Here is an 18,033-nt window from a genome sequence, read left to right as displayed (position 1 = left end):
GAGAGAAGGTCAAGGATATGCTAGTAGCGATTAATCCGGTGAGCGAGAGGATAGAATCTGAGAAGAGGACAGATGGAGGTAGAAAAGGGGATCAGAGAGGGACCAGCGCAAAAGATGTGAAACCAACGATAATAATAACTCCAGTTGGTCAGGGGAGCAGCAGCCGTCAGGGAAACGCCTCCTTAGGCATTATTGGATGGAGGGTCGAGACCCAAGGCGGAGGGTAATTCTGATACATCATTCTAGAAAGATAAAATGGGTAGTTGTGAGAGTAATGACGGTATCAGAACCATCAATATGACAGGCAGTGCACGCACTAATCCCTAAAAGGCTAGTGGGGTGGCTGGACCCTTTTCGCAGCCACGAACCAGTGGCTGCAAACGTGCAAACTTTCCCACTTTGAGTTGGTGGTTGCCTTCGTTGTTTGCTTTCCGCCTTTCCTCTCCTCCCTCCGTCTTCTTCCCTTCAATCTTCCCTTTTCCCCCTCCCCAATCACATCGCCGGAGCATGCTTCACCGCAGCCATGGCGCCGTATCCAGGGTCTGATGCAGACTATTTTAGGGACAAGGCGCGTAGGGATTTGTTAACTCTCCTTGAAGGCGTGAGTAAGCCTCCAATGTGTCCCTCAAGGCAGCAGCAATCCTCCTCGCCTTTGTGCATGGGCTGAATCTCGTGGTGCAGGTACGTGGTAAGAAAAACCTTGTCGTCAGTCAGGATCTGGCTGGTCCAGTCGGGCTGTTCGTCAAGTTCTCGCTGCTCCAGGAATACGGTGTAGATCGCGTCTTCCTGCTCGAGAATGGCAACGTGGACTCCTCTCAGCGCAACGTCGTCTTTCTAGTCCACGCGGAAAAGATACGCCAGGTGCGGGCCGTGGCAGGTATGTCCATTTCTTCCGGATCACCACCCCGTCGCCTTCTCCCATTGTAAATCCTCTCTATTCTGTGCCTCGTCATGCGATCATTGGCGAAGCTATGCCCCTATATCTCTTCGGGACAAACAGTAGATTACGCAGATCTATCTTCCACTCTACGTAGTCAGTCAAGAGATCCCAACATAGAGAGATTTGTATACAGCTCATCTCAAGGCCTTGTTTCAAGTCACGCCCGATTGAATGCCATCAGTATGAGCTAACATTCCTCTAGAACAGATTCAGCGTCTTCAGCGCAACGGCAATGTTGAACATGAACTCTCCATATTCTGGGTTCCGAGGCGGACCCTTGTAAGCAATTCCATCCTTGAAGAAGCCGGCATCATAGGCGACGTGAATATTGCCGAATTCCCACTGTACTTCGCCCCTTTGGAGCAAGATGTGCTGTCCCTGGAGCTAGAAGACTCTTTTGGCGACTTGTACCTGGTAAGGAAGAGCACACCTTCCTGTTCCAAACACTGTTAACACCTAGTGGCACACAGCACAAGGATCCGGCATGTATCTTCCACTCCGCAAAAGCCCTCATGGACATCCAGCAGAGACATGGCTACTTCCCTCGTATAATTGGCAAGGGTGACCATGCCCGACGCCTTGCAGACCTCCTACTGCGGATGAGAAAGGAGCTGGATGCTGAAGAGAGCTCGGGTCTTGCTGGAGTCTCTGCCCGAGGCCTTCTTCCTAGCGCAAGCACTGAAAGCCTCATCATCATCGATCGCGAAGTCGACTTTGGGACTGCGCTACTGACACAATTGACCTACGAAGGATTGATCGATGAGACAGTGGGCATCAAGAATAACCAAGCAGATGTGGACACCTCTATCGTCGGGCCTACGGCAGTGCCTCAGGCTCAGGAGTCTTCTAAAGCACCCCAGCAGTCCTCAAAACAAGGACAAAAGCGGAAAGTCCAACTGGACTCCTCCGACCAACTCTTCAGCCAGCTGCGTGACGCCAACTTCGCTATCGTAGGTGACATATTGAACAAGGTTGCACGCCGTTTGGAAAGCGACTACGAAAGCCGACATGCCGCAAAAACTACCTCCGAGCTTCGCGAGTTCGTCAACAAACTCCCCACCTACCAACTGGAACACCAAAGTCTCCGAGTCCATACCAACCTTGCCGAAGAAATCATGAGAACCACTCGCTCAGATATCTTCCGCAAGATTCTCGAAGTCCAACAAAACAACGCCGCGGGCGCCGACGCTACATACCATCACGACGCCGTAGAGGAGCTAATTGCTCGCGATGTTCCTCTGAAGACCATTCTCCGTCTGCTCTGTCTTGAATCGTGCATGTCCGGTGGTCTCCGCCCCCGCGACCTCGAAAACTTCAAACGCCAAATCATCCAAGCCTACGGCCATCAACACCTTCTTACTTTCTGGGCTCTCGAAAAAATGGAACTTCTTCAACCTCGTTCTTCCGCCACCACCATGCTCCTTCCCACCGCTGGCGCCCAGACAGGCACTAAGACCAACTACGGCTACCTCCGCAAGAACCTCCGACTGGTCGTCGAAGAGGTCAGCGAAAAGGACCCTAATGACGTTGCGTACGTCTATAGCGGGTTCGCCCCTCTCAGCATCCGTCTTGTTCAATGTGTTCTGCAGAAACCTTACATTCTTTCTCTTGTCAGAGGCGGACCTGTCACTGCTGCAACACCCAGTCCTGCAAGCGCCTCGTCCCCAGGATGGCTGGGTTTTGAGGACGTAGTGAAGAGTGCTCGTGGAGCTACGTTTAGCATTGTACAGAAGGGTGACGACAAGGCCATCAGGGCGCGGCAGACAATCAGCGGGAATAATGCGATCAAGACCGTTTATGTTTTCTTTTTGGGCGGAATTACATTCACAGAAATTGCGGCGTTGAGGTTTATTGCGGCGCAGGAAGCTCCCCGGCGGAAGATTGTGATTTGTACGACGAGCCTTATTAATGGTGATCGGATGATGGATGCGGCGATCGAGAAGGGGAATTTTGCGAAGTTGGAGTGAAGGGTAGTTAAGACTTAATGTTAGTGATTGATGATATGAGACCTACATTATATGATGACCCGGGATTTTGTAGGTAATGCTTCAGAGTCTTCGAGGCCAGGCTTTTAGCGGTGCCCGACATAGAGTCTACGCTGTGCGTACCAAATCAGGCAAGGAATTGGAGATATCGCTGTATATGCAAGTAGCCGTGCGAAAGTTCACCTATAAGGAGCCGTACCGGTAGGACTTCAGCGTTTTCGCTTTATAACAGTATAGTCTTCTGTAGGCCACGCATTTAGCTTGCCTGGCATCGTATCCTGGTATTATATGCCGGATATTTAGAAGTAAACAATACAGTACATTGGGTGTATGCACCCCAAAGAGGACTAGCGGTCTAGTCAAGTTGACCTGCTCCTCTTCTCCCTCTTCAGTGCCCCTTCCAACTCCACTCACTCCACCCAGTTGTGGGAAGAAAGCCATCCATGGGTATATGTATCCGTGGGCTTGGCTCTCCTATATGATATGTTAGCAATACTGACGTTCCTTCAGAACCCACCGTTCAGCCAGCATGCAGCGTACGTTGCCGCTTCTACGCCGGGATATCAGTCTCTCCACGGCCATAGATGACGATGACAATATTCTCCAAGAACTCTCCTATCCCAAACAGCGAGTCGACTTCTATGTATACCTTTATCAACAACGAAGCGTAATTGAGTCTATTGTATCATACCACCTGAACCTAAGCAAAAAGCAGACGTGCCGTGTGGGGGATGTCAAAGAGTGGATATCCGGGAGCTTCAACGTGTGCATACCAGTTGATATCAATGGGCAAGAAGACCATGCACTCAGACGAGTCCTCATTAGATTTCCTTTGCCCTACAAAGTGGGAGAGGGTCAGCACCCAGGCAATGCAGACGAGAAGCTCCGCTGCGAGGCTGCCACTTATATTTGGATCCGGCAGAACTGCCCTTCTATACCTATACCTCGACTGTGGGGGTTTGCCTTTGCACACGACTCATGTGTAAGTGAACTGCTAACTTGATACATGGGCCAGGCTAACACTGACCCTAGTTCACCGCGATTGAGCACGCCAACGTCTTCAGCAGACTAAGATGGTATTTCCATAATATGGTATCGTCTGTCTTGGGAAATCCGGTCCGACCACCTTACTTAAGTCGACATTCTCCTTTCAACTTAACAACCGGATATCTCCTCATAGAGTATGTCGGAAGCACTGATACTGTGATGCTTTCTGAATCTTGGGACAAGTTACGCCACGACCACAAACGCAGAACCAACCTTTTTCGCGGGCTGAGTCGAATCATCCTATCTTTAGCGCAGTTCCCTTTCAATTGCATCGGATCTCTAACAATGAACAACCAAGGGAACATAAAGCTCACCAACCGCCCTCTAACACTCCGCCTTCATCAACTAGAAAACGAGTCCATACCCACCAACATAGATAGAGACCTCACATATTCAACAAGCGATAGCTATTACATGGACTTACTCTCCTGCCACGACAGCCGGTTGCGCCACGCCCCAAATTCTATACGAGACAAAGCCGACGGTGAAGCACAGCTGTCAGCCCTGACCATTATGCGAGCTCTGCTGCCACATTTCACCTGCCGTGATCACCGACGTGGACCGTTCATCACGACCTTAACGGATCTACACCAAAGCAACATCTTCGTCGACAGAGACTGGAATATCAAGTCACTCGTAGATCTTGAGTGGACATGCTCATTACCAGTTGAGATGCTCCGACCACCATACTGGCTGACTAGTCGTGGGGTGGACCAGTTATACGGAGAACACCTCGATGCTTTCAGCGATGTTCATGCTGAATTTATGCATATCTTTGAGCAGGAGGAACAGGTTTATGCTGGAGCGGCGGGAACTAGGACCTCGAACTTGACAAGTATCATGAAAAAAGGCTGGGGAATTGGAAGCTTCTGGTACTTCCATGCCCTTGAAACTCCCAAGGGATTATACAATATTTTTCTGGATCATATACAACCAAGATTCTTGAAAGTGGATGACGCTAAGATGGTGGAGTTTGAACGGACCATCTCGCCATATTGGACTCCGGATGTACAAGGATTTCTGGATGGGAAGATGCAAGATAAAGCGGTATATGAAGGTCATCTTCGTGATGCTTTTGCAGGCGCGCAAGAAGGATGGCTTATCTTATGACTAGTCACCAACTGTGAGTTGAAGTAATGGACTTCATTGATCGATGTTGATGAAATACCATTCAATGAATCTATGCCGCATACTGGTTGAAGAAATGTGGATGTGGTTTTGTCTTGTGACTATTCTTTGATTTGTTGGGATGGTGATGGTTTATATACAATCAGTACCTGAATCCGGAATTCACACCCATCAGCCGTCCCTGGTACCGCTCTATCACCTCTCCCAGTTTCACCATGACACCTGCGGCTAATGTCCGCAGTTGTTCTCGCGGATCACTTGTATCTTGGACCGGTGGCGTCCGATCGAATATATCTCCTACCCATTCTCGCAGCTCCATGACTTGCGTGGCGAATTCAGTGACCAGGCGCTCTTCTCCAGATGTCCCGGAGGCGACGTTCAAGTCTACGGCTGCGAGGAAGAGAGACAGTAGCGATGACAAGATGCCGGGATCGTCTGATATGGGGCGAGCGTGGAGCGAGAGCAGGAATGTCAATGTTTCGTGCGTGACAGCTGCGAGATGGGGCGTGTGAGGGCCCATTGTTGAGAGGATGAGTGTGAGTGTTTGGATGAAGAGACTGAGGAGATGGGGGGCGTAGAAGGGGTTGTAGGAGGGAGCGGTGGAACTGGTTTGTTAGTGATGATGACTTGTGTGGAAAATTTGGGGAGGAAGGAGAACATACGATGAAAATTGCATGATCATCATTTCGAAACGACCTTTCAGAGGGTAGAAGAACCCATCTGCAAGGACTCTGTACAGATCCTTTGCGGTGGACTTCTGTCGCTGTGCTTCGCGTTGCTGACGTTTCTTTTGGACTTCCATTCGGGAGGAGAATGTGCGGACCTTGAGTGCATTGGGCCCAGACAGGGAATCTGAGGCATCGGCGGCTAGTGGTTCGAGTGAGGCGCGTGATAATTGCTTGGTTAGGTTTGCGATTGGCGATTCGGCCTCAGGCTGATACAGAGCTTCGAGGTTACCAGGGAGCTTTTTGGACGGGAACGAAGCGTCGGATACGCGTGGAAGACCTAGTGCTTTAGCGTCTGCTTCGCCATTTCCGCCGAGTTCGCGAGCACTCAAGCCTAGAGCTGTGAGGATCGTAGAGCGCTGTGGTTGAGATAGGTCCCCATCGAAGAAAATGGCCGAGAACCAGTGGCCCATCTTGAGAGGTTGAGATACGATCAGTGCGATCATGCTTTGAAGTTGGACTTCCTGGAATCTGGGAATCTTTCCATGCTCATGTAAGCCCACGATAATGAGTGCCAATTCTTCTATGTTCTCAGCAAGCTCTGTTCCAAATCCAGTCTTGCGTCGGATCAGGGAAGGAGCGGTAGAAACAGCCAGTTCGTAGCGCTCTACGTTCTCGGCGTCGCGTAGGTAGGTTATAAGGTCGCGGATGTACCTAACTCATGGTTAGTGGCCATATGTGTTACGGTTCGTTTTGTCACATACACTGGTGCGGTAGGTTTGTTGCGTTGGACCAAGGTTGGGTCATCATCAGAATCTGATGGATCTTCATCAGGCTTTTCATATGGGATGAGATCTTCATCTTCTTCGTCCTCTTGATCCGAGTCATTGACCTCTTCTATGGCAACGATCTTTGCTCTTCTGGTGTCTTTCTTTGGAATATTGGTCCTAGAGGTTCGGTTTTTGGTATGCTTCTCAGTTGTCGCTGGAGGCCCTCTGAGCGATTCAATGGATTCAATAGACCCAACGGAATCGTGTAGTTTGGCAAGGTCTAAGTACCAATGTGCCTCATCACTTTCCATCTCTTCAAGATCAAACCTCATCCCTTTACCTTGCTGCTCGATGAGCTGCGAGATAGTAGTTCCAATCAGCATACCGAGAAAGCGCGCTCTGGGCGAAGACGCTGCTAGGCGGTTTGAGACGGTATTCAGAAAGAGTCCGGTGCGTCCAATAAACATCATTGCTGCAGCATCAAGCCGCTGGAGGTAGCCCGCAGCGAGAAGAACAACTTGGGCATTGGCTGATATATGTTAGTGCCTTTCTGCTATACAGAACACATTGATACAGTACCTTCTTGACACCTAATAGGAGCGTGCTGAATGTAGAACTTGTCACCTGATTGATCTAGGCTTTTACTAAGAAGGGTATTGATCGAGTCTAATGTGATCCATGTCAGCTAGAAAAACATTGTCAAGAGGGCTTACTCCTACCTTCTTCCTGTGCTAATGCAGCCACTAGAGCACGGCGCAACCCAAGCGAATGGATCGAACCGCCTTGGCCTTTTGACAGCCAATCGATGATCTGAACTTGCAGATGTGACCGTTTTGACACGGCAATTGAGCAGAGAGCTGCTACGCTACTGACCACTTGTCCCGAGGTGTTGCTGGCACTGTCACCAGGGATTTCACCTGAGAACTGCTTTTTCTCAAGATCCCGAAAGACAGCTTCGAGCAATGCTAGTTGTTCCGTTGGCCGGAGACGGTCAAAAAGCGAGCTGTACTGTTCGGAAAGTGGTCGCTGAACAAGAAGTCCGGTATAGATCTCTTTGACAACCTGATCTGTATCATGCTTAGCCTACCAAGCCTATCAGTAAAGGGCTTTCTCAAATACCTGTATAGCCCAAGCTTAGCGACCTCCCAGTCAAAAGAGCCACGGATTTCCAAGCCTCTTCATCACTGAGAGCTGTCTTCGATGCCATATAGCAGATATTCGAACCTAGCCAGGTAGCGTATTTCGAGCCTTCCCCGATCCAAGAGATTGTAGAAATCCCGTCAAGCTCAGAGATCAGAGTAAGCGCTTCTGCCGCTGTAGACAATACTTTACTGGCAGCAAGCACCGAGAGCAACTCCCTCCAAGCCACTTGCTTCTGTGTCGCATTGCTGTACAGATTATCCATGTCAGCGTATAGGCGAAACGCAAAGTCGCTCGGCTCCAACAACGCAGAAATAACCGCAAGTGTATCTCTAATCTGTATCTTATGACCGGATGATTTCGCCTGCTCAGCCGATGATCGGGACGCAGCTATGAGAGAACGGAGCTGGGTCACCAAGCAACTGATACCCGCAACACTGCTCAGACATCTCAGAAGAGCAGCTCGCAGCTTTGTATTACCAGACTTTGAAATCTGTGATTGTGGCCCAAGAGCCTCCCAATGATCCGGGATTGTAATGCTAACCAGAGCATTGAGAATTTGCGCTGTTACTGGGCGCGGAACGCGGATATCAAAATCGTTTGGACTTGCTGTCTTATTTGATGGATCTAGTATGGCTAGAACTTGAGCAAGATCGTGCTCGTCGGGGTTTGCCTTCAAGACGGCCAAGATATGATCTGAGGATGTTGGGTCCCCGGGGAGATCGGCTTTGGACCGGTGCTCAGAGCCGTTAGATGTGGTGGCTGAATATATTCCCTCGGCAGCAGCCGACAAGTTGGGCTGCTGGCTGTGCTTGACCGTCTTAACGGCCGTAAGTAGACCATCCATTTTACAAATGTGGCATTATCCTCGTAATAGTTGCGAGGAAAGGAGGACCAAGTTGTGGAAGTTGGAGGAAATTGTATGGCGCGGAGGGGTCACGTGGGGCGGTGCTGTATCGATCTAACGACCATTCGAGACTCACCATCCCCATCATCCCATCATCACCTCCACGCTGTCTACAATCTGATAACTCGGAATCTATAGCAACGTAGCTTTTGGCTGTGGAGCTATTATTCTGCTTATACATTGGACGCCAGGTTAATTCAAGCTGGCGCAGGAGCTCACAATAAGTGCAGCTCAGAGGCAAGAGATCACTTGCTTATGCAACAAGAGCTTGAGTAGAGGCAAATAATTAGCGACCTGACTATCCTAGACAACATATCCGGAAAATGGCAGCTACAAGTTCGCCTCAGCGATGGTGAGATGACTTATTTACTCCATAGCCGCAGCTGCTCATATCACCCAGGAAGCATCTATACAGCGTCCTGACTAAGTCCGGACCCTTCAGTGATGAAGATTGGGTCCCTGGACCAGAGACGATAAGTGCTTTAGAGTCATCCAAAATTTTGTACGTGTCTGACCGTATTGATACTATCGTGCTCGCTAACAGTACTACAGGGTCATGTAAGTCAAGGCGATTCTTACTCCCTTATAAATACATGGATAGTAACCAAGAACTGCTTACAGAGGCGCTGGAGGACTAGGATGTGAGATTCTCAAAAACCTGGCTTTGTCAGGCTTCAAAGACATCCACGTCATTGACATGGGTAAGTCCTTCCTAGCTTGTAAACACTGCAAATGACTAACACGTGCAGATACGATTGATATTTCCAACCTGAACAGACAATTTCTATTTCGCCAGTCAGACATAGGCAAGCCCAAAGCGGAGGTTGCCGCTGCCTTTGTAGAAAGACGAGTCAAGGGGGTTAAGATCACACCGTATGTAGGGAAGATCCAAGACAAAGACGAAGATTACTACATGCAATTCAAGATCATCGTCTGTGGCCTTGATAGCATTGAAGCCAGACGATGGATTAACTCAACCTTGGTCGGAATGGTCGATTTCGAAGATCCAGAAAGTCTGAAGCCACTCATCGATGGTGGAACAGAAGGTATGTTTGCTCACTCACGCCGGCTGCAGAATAAAGCACAACTGACCGATAACAGGGTTCAAGGGACAAGCGCGTGTGATTTTACCCACGCTTTCCTCTTGTATCGAGTGTCAGCTTGACATGCACGCGCCGCGACCGGCCGTTCCTCTTTGTACCATTGCAACCATTCCGCGCCAGCCTCAACACTGCATCGAATGGGCTCATCAGATCGCCTGGCAGGAACAGCGCAAAGATGACGCATTCGATAGCGACGACATGGAGCACATTGGCTGGGTCTACAATGCTGCTCTGGAGCGGGCGAAGCAGTTCAATATCCCTGGCGTCACTTTCCAGATGACTCAGGGAGTTGTCAAGAACATCATCCCGGCTATTGCCTCAACCAATGCTGTGATCGCAGCCGCAACTACCTCCGAGGCATTGAAGATTGCCACATCGTGCAACCCGTATCTTGAGAACTATATGATGTATGCAGGAGAAGAGGGCGTGTACACGTACACATTTGAGGCGGAGAAGAAGCCAGACTGCCCGGTGTGCGGAAATCTGGCACGCAAATTGACCGTGAACCCGAATATGACGCTTGAGGAATTCATCGAGACCCTTGGAGAACGGCCTGAGGCTCAGCTGAAGAAGCCCAGTATGAGGACGGAGGAGAAGACACTCTACCAACGGTTCCCGCCGCAATTGGAGGAACAGACTCGCGCTAATCTGAAGCTTAAGCTGAAGGACTTGATTGAGGACGGCCAGGAAATCGCAGTCAGTGACCCGGCGTATATCATCGATTTCCGCTTCCGACTGGCGTTTCAATAGACGAAGGGCCGCTGTGATGGACCGGCAACTACACGTTACGAAGAATCGCTGATGCTCTGATGATCATGTTCAAGACCTAGGAAGTCAAATCTGCTTTTTCTATCACAAAAAGATCCCAGTCCAGACTCCCAACAAGTGTAAAGAAGGTTGTCACCAACTTTTCGTAAATGTACAAAATCAACAAGACAATCCAACGCCAGGCCAATGCATTATATAGCTTTGAATCATTTTTCACGGAAGGCTGAGTCAAATGGCTTTGACTTAGCGCATAAGGTCCGTCAAGCCACGCTTCCATCTTGCGCATTTGAGCTTCAAGACCTTGACACTCTCCAGGAAGAGGGTATCACTTTCGAACTGGCCAACACTCTCGATGTTGAAGATGAAGTGGTCGCGGACGCGACCGAGCTTGACCTTGCCCTGGAACTCCTCGTGTCTCAGACACTCTCTGCTGACAGTATCCTTGAAAGGATCCACAACAACTGCCTTCAATTCGCCCTCGTGGCCCTCATATCCGCTCTCCTTCTGCTTGGCTTCCTCACGAGTGACCTTCTCGAGGCCAATAACACCGCTGGGGAAGCACTTGGCGAATTTCTTGGCATCGTCTCCAATGATGGGGCGAAGGATCTTGATGTCGGGGAGTAGACGGTAGGTGGCCGTGGCGACGGGAGAGAACTTGGCATGGTCGGCACCGATACCCTTGATACAGTGAAGTTCCATCTCGATCGACTGACCAGGACGGAGCTTGGCGACCAGGATGTCCGGGTTGACGGGCTGGATTGCGTCATCGCCAGCAAAGAATTGTTCCTGGCGACCGACGGGGTGGAATGTAATATCTTTGGCGTAGACGTGCGCATTCTTGTAGAGCTTGCGGGGATCATCTTCCTCCGGGTCCGCGTTGGGGTTCTTGGTACATTCGACGTCCAAGCGCAAGACGATGGTGTTGTAGTCGGCGGGGTTGCTGCCATTGGGATCGTCGTCGGTGGGCTTCTTGAACCAGCGCATCCAGTTGATGCCCTCCACGGAACCCTTGAGGGGAATCAGACCCAGACGTTGTGCGAGAACCTCATCCTGGATGACAGAGGTGTTGTTGTGGACGAAAACGTATTCGATGGCGATGCTGGGCACCTCGGCCATGAGAATACGACGGAAGGCGTTGGCAATGGAGGCGTCGACTCCGATGAGAGAGAAGGAGGCTTCGAAACGCTCGTTGCGGTGGAAGTCGATCTTGAGATCCTGTTCGCGAAAAAAAGAGACGTGTGAGCGCAAAGCTGATGGGACTTGTGTGGAGAAGTGACAATGTGAGCGCGAACACTTAATACTACCAACGTACATTCTTGAACTTTTCGAGGGACCATTCGTGCGACTCGCCGGGCCAATGACCAGGGAAATCTGTGGAGGGGATGTTGGAGACGGTCTCTGGGTTGATGTCGACGATCTGGAACTCAATGCAGTCAGTATGATGGACGAAATAGGAACAAGAGGTCACGGTCGGAAGACAGAACATACCCTTCTGCGATCAAGCTCCTCCTGCGAGGGAACGAGAGGCGCCATGATGAATGATGGACTTAGAAAGCCGCGGGGAAATTTGGAGGAGGAAGAGGGACAGACAAAGTGGAGGAGCAACTGCGAAAAGTTCTTTGGCGGAAGCGGCAGTATTTTCTGAAATTCTGCAGGCCGCAAAGGCGGAGAGACGGGTGTATATAACACACCCAGCAGTTTAGGGAGGAATCGGCACTAGTGGTGAGAGTTTTAAGTGGCTAACGGCAGACCAACCAGAGACGGGCTGATGACCATAAGCTCCTCTCACGTGACTGCCCAAATTGTATCTCGCCTGGAAAGCGCAACCTCATCCAACGAGGAGCAAGCGTCAGTCCGCATCGCTTCCAATCCCCGCCAATTCCCCCTCCTTCCAACCCAATTGCGTCTGGATTGAGGGCTCTCCGCCTCGCTTCACCCTCATCCTCACTCCCCGCTCTCCCGAATGGCTGCTTCCTTCACTCGCCTGGCGGGCAGCGCGCCCAAAAGGCTCTGCCTCCGCCCCTCGAGCTTCTCCAGAAACACTGCTATCCCCAGATCCCGGACGATTTCGACGTCGCTGCCTCGCCGGTACGCAGAACCCACCAGCTACCAGGCCACCCGCCTCATCCCGGCCGACCCGACCTTCACATCTCTGGCCAACAAGGAGGGCCCTTCGGAGGCTGATGTGGGCGCCGCCCTCGAGTCCGAGGACTCTGGAGCCGGCCGCAAGATCCGCCATTACACCGTCAACTTCGGTCCTCAGCACCCTGCCGCTCACGGTGTGTTGCGTTTGATTCTGGAGCTCAATGGTGAAGAGATCGTCCGCGCCGATCCCCACGTCGGTCTGCTTCACCGTGGTACCGAGAAGTTGATCGAATACAAGTCCTACATGCAAGCCCTGCCATACTTCGACCGATTGGATTACGTCTCCATGATGACCAACGAGCAGTGCTTCTCCCTGGCTGTTGAGAAGCTGCTGAACGTTGAGATCCCCGAAAGAGCCAAGTACATCCGGACACTGTTCGGTGAGATGACACGCATTCTGAACCACCTCATGTCCGTCCTTTCCCACGCGATGGATGTTGGTGCTCTGACGCCTTTCCTGTGGGGTTTCGAGGAACGTGAGAAGCTCATGGTAGGTGTTTTCTGGCATACTGAGCTGTGCGCTAGCCGCAATGACTGACATGAGCCCTTGAATTTAGGAATTCTACGAGCGTGTCTCCGGTGCCCGTCTCCACGCTGCCTACGTCCGCCCTGGTGGTGTGTCCCAAGATCTGCCCCTTGGTCTCCTCGACGATATCTACCAGTGGGCTACTCAGTTCGGTGACCGCATTGACGAGACCGAGGAACTGCTCACCGATAACCGTATCTGGAAGGCCAGAACCCAGGGTGTTGGTGTTGTCAAGGCTGCCGATGCTCTCAACATGAGTTTCACCGGTGTCATGCTGCGTGGTTCCGGTGTCCCCTGGGATATCCGTAAGTCCCAGCCCTATGATGCCTACGACCAGGTTGAGTTCGACGTGCCCGTCGGTGTCAACGGTGACTGCTACGACCGTTACCTCTGCCGTATGGAGGAGTTCCGCCAGTCCCTGCGCATCATCCACCAGTGCCTGAACCAGATGCCCGCTGGTCCCGTCCGTGTTGAGGACTACAAGATCTCCCCCCCTCCCCGTGCGGCCATGAAGGAGAACATGGAGGCTCTGATCCACCACTTCCTTCTGTTCACCAAGGGTTACGCCGTTCCCCCGGGTGAGACCTACTCCGCCATTGAGGCTCCCAAGGGTGAGATGGGTGTGTTCCTTGTCAGTGACGGTAGCGAGAGACCCTACCGCTGCAAGATCCGTGCTCCTGGATTTGCTCACTTGGGTGGTTTCGACCAAGTGTCTCGCGGCCACCTTCTGGCCGATGCTGTCGCTATTATTGGTAAGCTATACCCAGAGTGCCTTGACCATATCAACAACATACTAACATTTCTCTCTTTAGGAACGATGGATCTTGTGTTCGGTGAGGTTGACCGGTAGAAAAGGATAGGACCGTCTGATCTCCAACGAAGACCTGTATAACAGCTCAAAGACACATGACCCTGATTTATTGGTGCCAAAATCTCGATTAGAAGTTGCAGATATACCAAGAGAAAGATTAATTGTCTCTACTATTACCATCACATTCGGCTTGTGTGCGAGTTTGTGTAACAGGTCCACCTTTGGGCTATGGCGATCTCCCCAAAAACCAGGTTCAACCTGCTGTACCAATGTCCTTTTGCTTGTTACTTTGCTTTATGGCGTTGAACTTTTTCCTTTGTATCTGTGTCGCTGATGTTGCTTCCGTCGACTGTGTCTGTCTGTCCTCCTCCCCCTTTTTTTTCTTTCCTCCTTGTTCTCTCTTCCATAAACCATGTGTATAGTGACTCAAAACATCGAGTATGATTTTGGATTTGGTGCAGTAGTAGTAGTAGAAGCACTTTATGGGAAGTGAATGTAACTATTTTAAATGTAACCTTAGGGTCAATTACTATGTCTGTACCGAAGAGAGTGTGTAGCGAAATATGTATATGTATGTATGTTGTAATATATAAGACAGGAGATGTAACTGTGTAAAGAAAGAAAGAGTAAACATGAAAGAACAAAACCCACGCGTAAATGCATTTCATGCATGATACCAACGCTCCAGTCGAAATCCAGTTAAACTCCTCGTTCGCCTTGATAAGAATCAAGCAAGCAAGCGAAGCAAATAGCGAATCAAAAAGAGGAACTTGAATATGATGTGAAGAAAATGATAATGGAAGATCAAGATCACGCGCCAATATCAATGCAACCACCACCACCACCACCAATTTCACCTCCACTCATCTCCCCGATATACTATACATTATCATCATCATAATGAAAATTAATATCCCTAGGTCTCCTCCGATTATACGACACAAAGTCACTATCACCGGGAGGTCGCTCATTGCGCGAATTAGCCGTCAACATGCTCTGAATACTCATGCAGACGCTCTCGACCGTCTGTACGGGTGACCAGCCTGCCGAGCTGAGCAGATCGAGACATATTATGCCGTTGCTGTAGATGTGTGGGTGGATGGGGATCGGACGGGGGTGGTCGGAGGTGGGTGGGCATTCGATGAATTGGACTTCGGGGGGTTCTATTACAATTTTTAAAAATGAATTGCGTTAGTTAGTTTGTTTATGATTCGAGGGACTGTGGAAGGAAATTGTAATTGTGGGGGGTAACAATACCGATTGGGTACTTATTGCTAAAGGTGAATTTGAGTCGGTAGGTCTCGTTCTGGTAGAGCGGGTTGGAGTCGAGGACTTTGATGTCCATTTGCCATTCTTCGAGGTTTTCGGACTTGACGATTGTGATTCCGGGGGGAAGGTGGTCTTTCATCTGTGGAGTGGTGGGGAAGTGCGTTAGCTGTGTGGGAGTAGCGCCATTGGAGTGTCGATAGTGGCTGTGATCGATCTGGTAGGGTGAATGTTGCAGGTATTAGGGAAGGGTACCTTTAGAAGCTCCTGTAAGATTTGTGTTAGTTGCAATGGTCGAGATGATGAGCGGGGTGGTAGGTGGCATGATGACTTACCTTGCTCAGGCGCTTGCCGGCAAACATGGTGGGCAGAGCGCCTCTTCGAGGCAGAAGTGACAGTCGGTTTATTGGAAATTGCTCAGGGAAGATCTGGTGGGTAATAGTCGGCCAGCCTTGTCGGGAAGGAATTGTCAAGTCGTGGAGGCGCACAGATGTATGACGTCTACAACTTAGGGCGGGGCGATCGACGAGACGGCGGATGAGTTGTTGGACAGGGCGGGCGCAGTGACAGACTGAAAAGTGACAGTGCTAAGAGATCTAGTAGTAGTGAATGCCCGAGAAAAAAAACCCGAGTGAAGAGAGACTGAGGAGGGGAACATGAAAGAGAGGGGACAGGAAGTTACTTAAAGAGGGCCGCGAGGGTATCTCCGGGCGATCATCTGCTGGCGGTGGCTGACGGGGCCGCACCCCATCACCTGATTGGTCCGGACCGATCACGCTGGGGACATCTCCCACGTGATATCCCGGCATCTGATTTGGTCATGATTAGAGTTGTTTCTACTTGGTTCATCATTATTGGGAGGCAATTACATCGATGCGAGTCATCTACATGCGGCGTATAGTTGGAAGGTCATGTCAAGCCGAATATGAATTCAGATCACAGAAAGGAATATTATCTCCGTAAATCGAAGCCTCCATTAAAGTCCCATCTCGTTCAGCAAACCAAGAAACAGCAAAAAGAATACGCCAGATCAGTATATGGACGGGGAATCATCGAAAGTTATTCACAGAAAACAGTTCAGTGATGGTCCGTGACCCAACAAGAATGGAACCGGTGCAGCAGCAGAAAGCAAGTCTCTATCAACGCCATCCGATCAGGCCTCATGCATGGGTGGTCCGCTCACGAGCTTCACGCTCAACCTTCTCGCGCTCCTCGTTCTCCTTCACCTCACGGACCTTGGCGAGCACAACTTCACGGAAGATGGCGCCGCGGGCAATCTTGCTCAGACTGCGCTTCTTCGTGCCGGTCGCCTCGCCCTCTGCTGGCGCGGAATCCGACTTGCCATTGGGCGAGAGTTGAGGGAAGGGCGTCGTGCCAGATGCCTTCTCTGCCATTTCCACCGGGCTGGGGATGTCCTCATCATCCTCCTGCATCTTGAGCGCCTCGATGCGGTTCGCCAGCTTGATGATCTCGATGCCACGGCGAAGACGAGAGCGGGCAATGTAGGCACGGATCTCGGGCAGCAAGTCGCGGTCGCTGGCCGATTCACCGGTCAACCAGGTGTGCTTCAAGGCCTCATCGGATGTGACACGCTTGGAAGGATCGGGCTGCAACAGGGTGAGGATGAAGTCCTTGGCGTCCTGGGAAACATCGCGCCAGTAGCGCTCGTGGAAGATGATCTTTCCGCTTCGGCACTCTTCAATCAAGTCGGACAGGTTCTCGGAGCGGAAGGGGGAGTAACCGCAAAGCAGGGTGTAGGTGATCACACCGAGGGACCACATATCGACGGCCTTGCCGTGACCCTGCTTGAGCATGACCTCTGGGGCGGCGTAGCCGAAGGAGCCCGCCATGCTGGTCAGGACCTCACTCGGGCTATCCAGCATCTTGGCAATACCGAAATCTGCGAGGACCAGAGGGGAATGGGGGTCGGGACCAAGGTAGAGAAGGTTTTCGGGTTTCAGGTCTAGTCAGAGTGGATGCCAAGATTAGTCCAAGTCCTTGGAAGTGAACAATTGACGATATATAGGACATACCTCGGTGAACGATATTGCGTTCGTGCAGGTAGTGGACGGCGCCCAGCACCTGGCGAATGGTCTGAGAGGCATCCTTTTCGGTGAACTTGCCGTACTCGCAGATCCGGTCGAACAGCTCACCACCAGTGGCCAGCTGTGTGACAATGTAGAATTTATCCTGCCACAGCATTAGACAGGGGAACGTCTAGAGTATCCTGGATGCACCGACCTTCGATTCGAACCAATCGACGAAATGGACAATGTTGGGATGGTCGAGAGCCTGAAGCATCTCTAGTTCATCGTAGACCATGCGTTCGTTGCCCCGGACATTCTTTTTCAGGATGATCTTGATGGCGACCTTTCCCTTGCTGCTGTCGGCCTCACGAACGATACCGTACGTACCAGCGCCGAGTGTGCGTCCGAACTTGTAGTGGGACCTGAAACGAGTTGCACAGCGGTTATTATATGTCTGTAGATGTAAGGGGAGGCGAGCAGGGTCCTATCGTACTTTTTCTCGTAGCTTTCGGGCTGTCCCGACAGCTTGTTGAGCATATTATGGACTGTGAAATCACCCATTGGTCAGCGCTTGGACTTGCAGAAACGGAGAGAACTGGTATAGCCGCTCAATAAAATCACCAGAGAGGTGGACGGGTGCAAGCAGGGCAAGTAGTGATGGGACGATCGAACCGAAGAGCCAGAACAGGATGAGGATGCCACCTGCATGGACGCAATGGCCCCAGGTGATGGTGGAAATCAGAGACAAAGACATGGCTCATGAAAGACATGAGGCTGCCGTCCGGGCGCGATAGCACAGAAACCA

General features: G+C 51.0%; 8 protein-coding genes across 8 annotated transcripts; 4 read left to right on the top strand and 4 right to left on the bottom strand.

The window, feature by feature from the left end:
• Window positions 1-523: 523 nt before the first annotated feature.
• Window positions 524-2,907, top strand: AtWU_05908 (Sec1 family protein; the record flags this gene model as incomplete). Its single annotated transcript, XM_035501018.1, has 4 exons — window positions 524-601; window positions 682-877; window positions 1,143-1,354; window positions 1,411-2,907. The coding sequence occupies 4 exons, from the start codon at window positions 524-526 to the stop codon at window positions 2,905-2,907; spliced, it is 1,983 nt and encodes a 660-aa protein (XP_035356911.1).
• A 547-nt stretch (window positions 2,908-3,454) lies between these two features.
• On the top strand, window positions 3,455-5,082 carry AtWU_05907 (uncharacterized protein; the record flags this gene model as incomplete). Its single annotated transcript, XM_035501017.1, has 2 exons — window positions 3,455-3,907; window positions 3,958-5,082. 2 exons carry the CDS (start codon window positions 3,455-3,457, stop codon window positions 5,080-5,082), a joined length of 1,578 nt encoding a protein of 525 aa, XP_035356910.1.
• A 160-nt stretch (window positions 5,083-5,242) lies between these two features.
• AtWU_05906 (telomere length regulation TEL2 family protein) lies at window positions 5,243-8,522 on the bottom strand (the record flags this gene model as incomplete). The annotated part of the gene is made up of 6 exons (XM_035501016.1): window positions 5,243-5,705; window positions 5,763-6,479; window positions 6,530-7,064; window positions 7,115-7,201; window positions 7,255-7,602; window positions 7,655-8,522. The coding sequence occupies 6 exons, from the start codon at window positions 8,520-8,522 to the stop codon at window positions 5,243-5,245; spliced, it is 3,018 nt and encodes a 1,005-aa protein (XP_035356909.1).
• A 383-nt stretch (window positions 8,523-8,905) lies between these two features.
• Window positions 8,906-10,435, top strand: AtWU_05905 (NEDD8-activating protein UBA3; the record flags this gene model as incomplete). The annotated part of the gene is made up of 6 exons (XM_035501015.1): window positions 8,906-8,934; window positions 8,983-9,084; window positions 9,135-9,140; window positions 9,204-9,283; window positions 9,332-9,628; window positions 9,684-10,435. 6 exons carry the CDS (start codon window positions 8,906-8,908, stop codon window positions 10,433-10,435), a joined length of 1,266 nt encoding a protein of 421 aa, XP_035356908.1.
• Window positions 10,436-10,696: 261 nt separating this feature from the next.
• Window positions 10,697-11,986, bottom strand: AtWU_05904 (DNA-directed RNA polymerase core subunit RPC40; the record flags this gene model as incomplete). The annotated part of the gene is made up of 3 exons (XM_035501014.1): window positions 10,697-11,668; window positions 11,766-11,870; window positions 11,942-11,986. The coding sequence occupies 3 exons, from the start codon at window positions 11,984-11,986 to the stop codon at window positions 10,697-10,699; spliced, it is 1,122 nt and encodes a 373-aa protein (XP_035356907.1).
• Window positions 11,987-12,416: 430 nt separating this feature from the next.
• On the top strand, window positions 12,417-13,974 carry AtWU_05903 (NADH-quinone oxidoreductase subunit D; the record flags this gene model as incomplete). Its single annotated transcript, XM_035501013.1, has 3 exons — window positions 12,417-13,088; window positions 13,156-13,876; window positions 13,937-13,974. 3 exons carry the CDS (start codon window positions 12,417-12,419, stop codon window positions 13,972-13,974), a joined length of 1,431 nt encoding a protein of 476 aa, XP_035356906.1.
• An 840-nt stretch (window positions 13,975-14,814) lies between these two features.
• Window positions 14,815-15,563, bottom strand: AtWU_05902 (ubiquitin-conjugating enzyme E2; the record flags this gene model as incomplete). The annotated part of the gene is made up of 4 exons (XM_035501012.1): window positions 14,815-15,098; window positions 15,193-15,370; window positions 15,457-15,468; window positions 15,537-15,563. The coding sequence occupies 4 exons, from the start codon at window positions 15,561-15,563 to the stop codon at window positions 14,815-14,817; spliced, it is 501 nt and encodes a 166-aa protein (XP_035356905.1).
• A 798-nt stretch (window positions 15,564-16,361) lies between these two features.
• On the bottom strand, window positions 16,362-17,982 carry AtWU_05901 (serine/threonine-protein kinase; the record flags this gene model as incomplete). Its single annotated transcript, XM_035501011.1, has 5 exons — window positions 16,362-17,164; window positions 17,235-17,391; window positions 17,443-17,650; window positions 17,722-17,773; window positions 17,901-17,982. The coding sequence occupies 5 exons, from the start codon at window positions 17,980-17,982 to the stop codon at window positions 16,362-16,364; spliced, it is 1,302 nt and encodes a 433-aa protein (XP_035356904.1).
• Window positions 17,983-18,033: the final 51 nt, after the last annotated feature.

This window comes from Aspergillus tubingensis (assembly GCF_013340325.1).
Source record: "Aspergillus tubingensis WU-2223L DNA, scaffold_7, whole genome shotgun sequence".
Taxonomy (NCBI): Eukaryota; Fungi; Ascomycota; class Eurotiomycetes; order Eurotiales; family Aspergillaceae; genus Aspergillus; species Aspergillus tubingensis.
The sequence above is the reverse complement of the archived record's forward strand: the minus strand, read 5'-3'. Positions and strand labels throughout refer to the sequence as shown.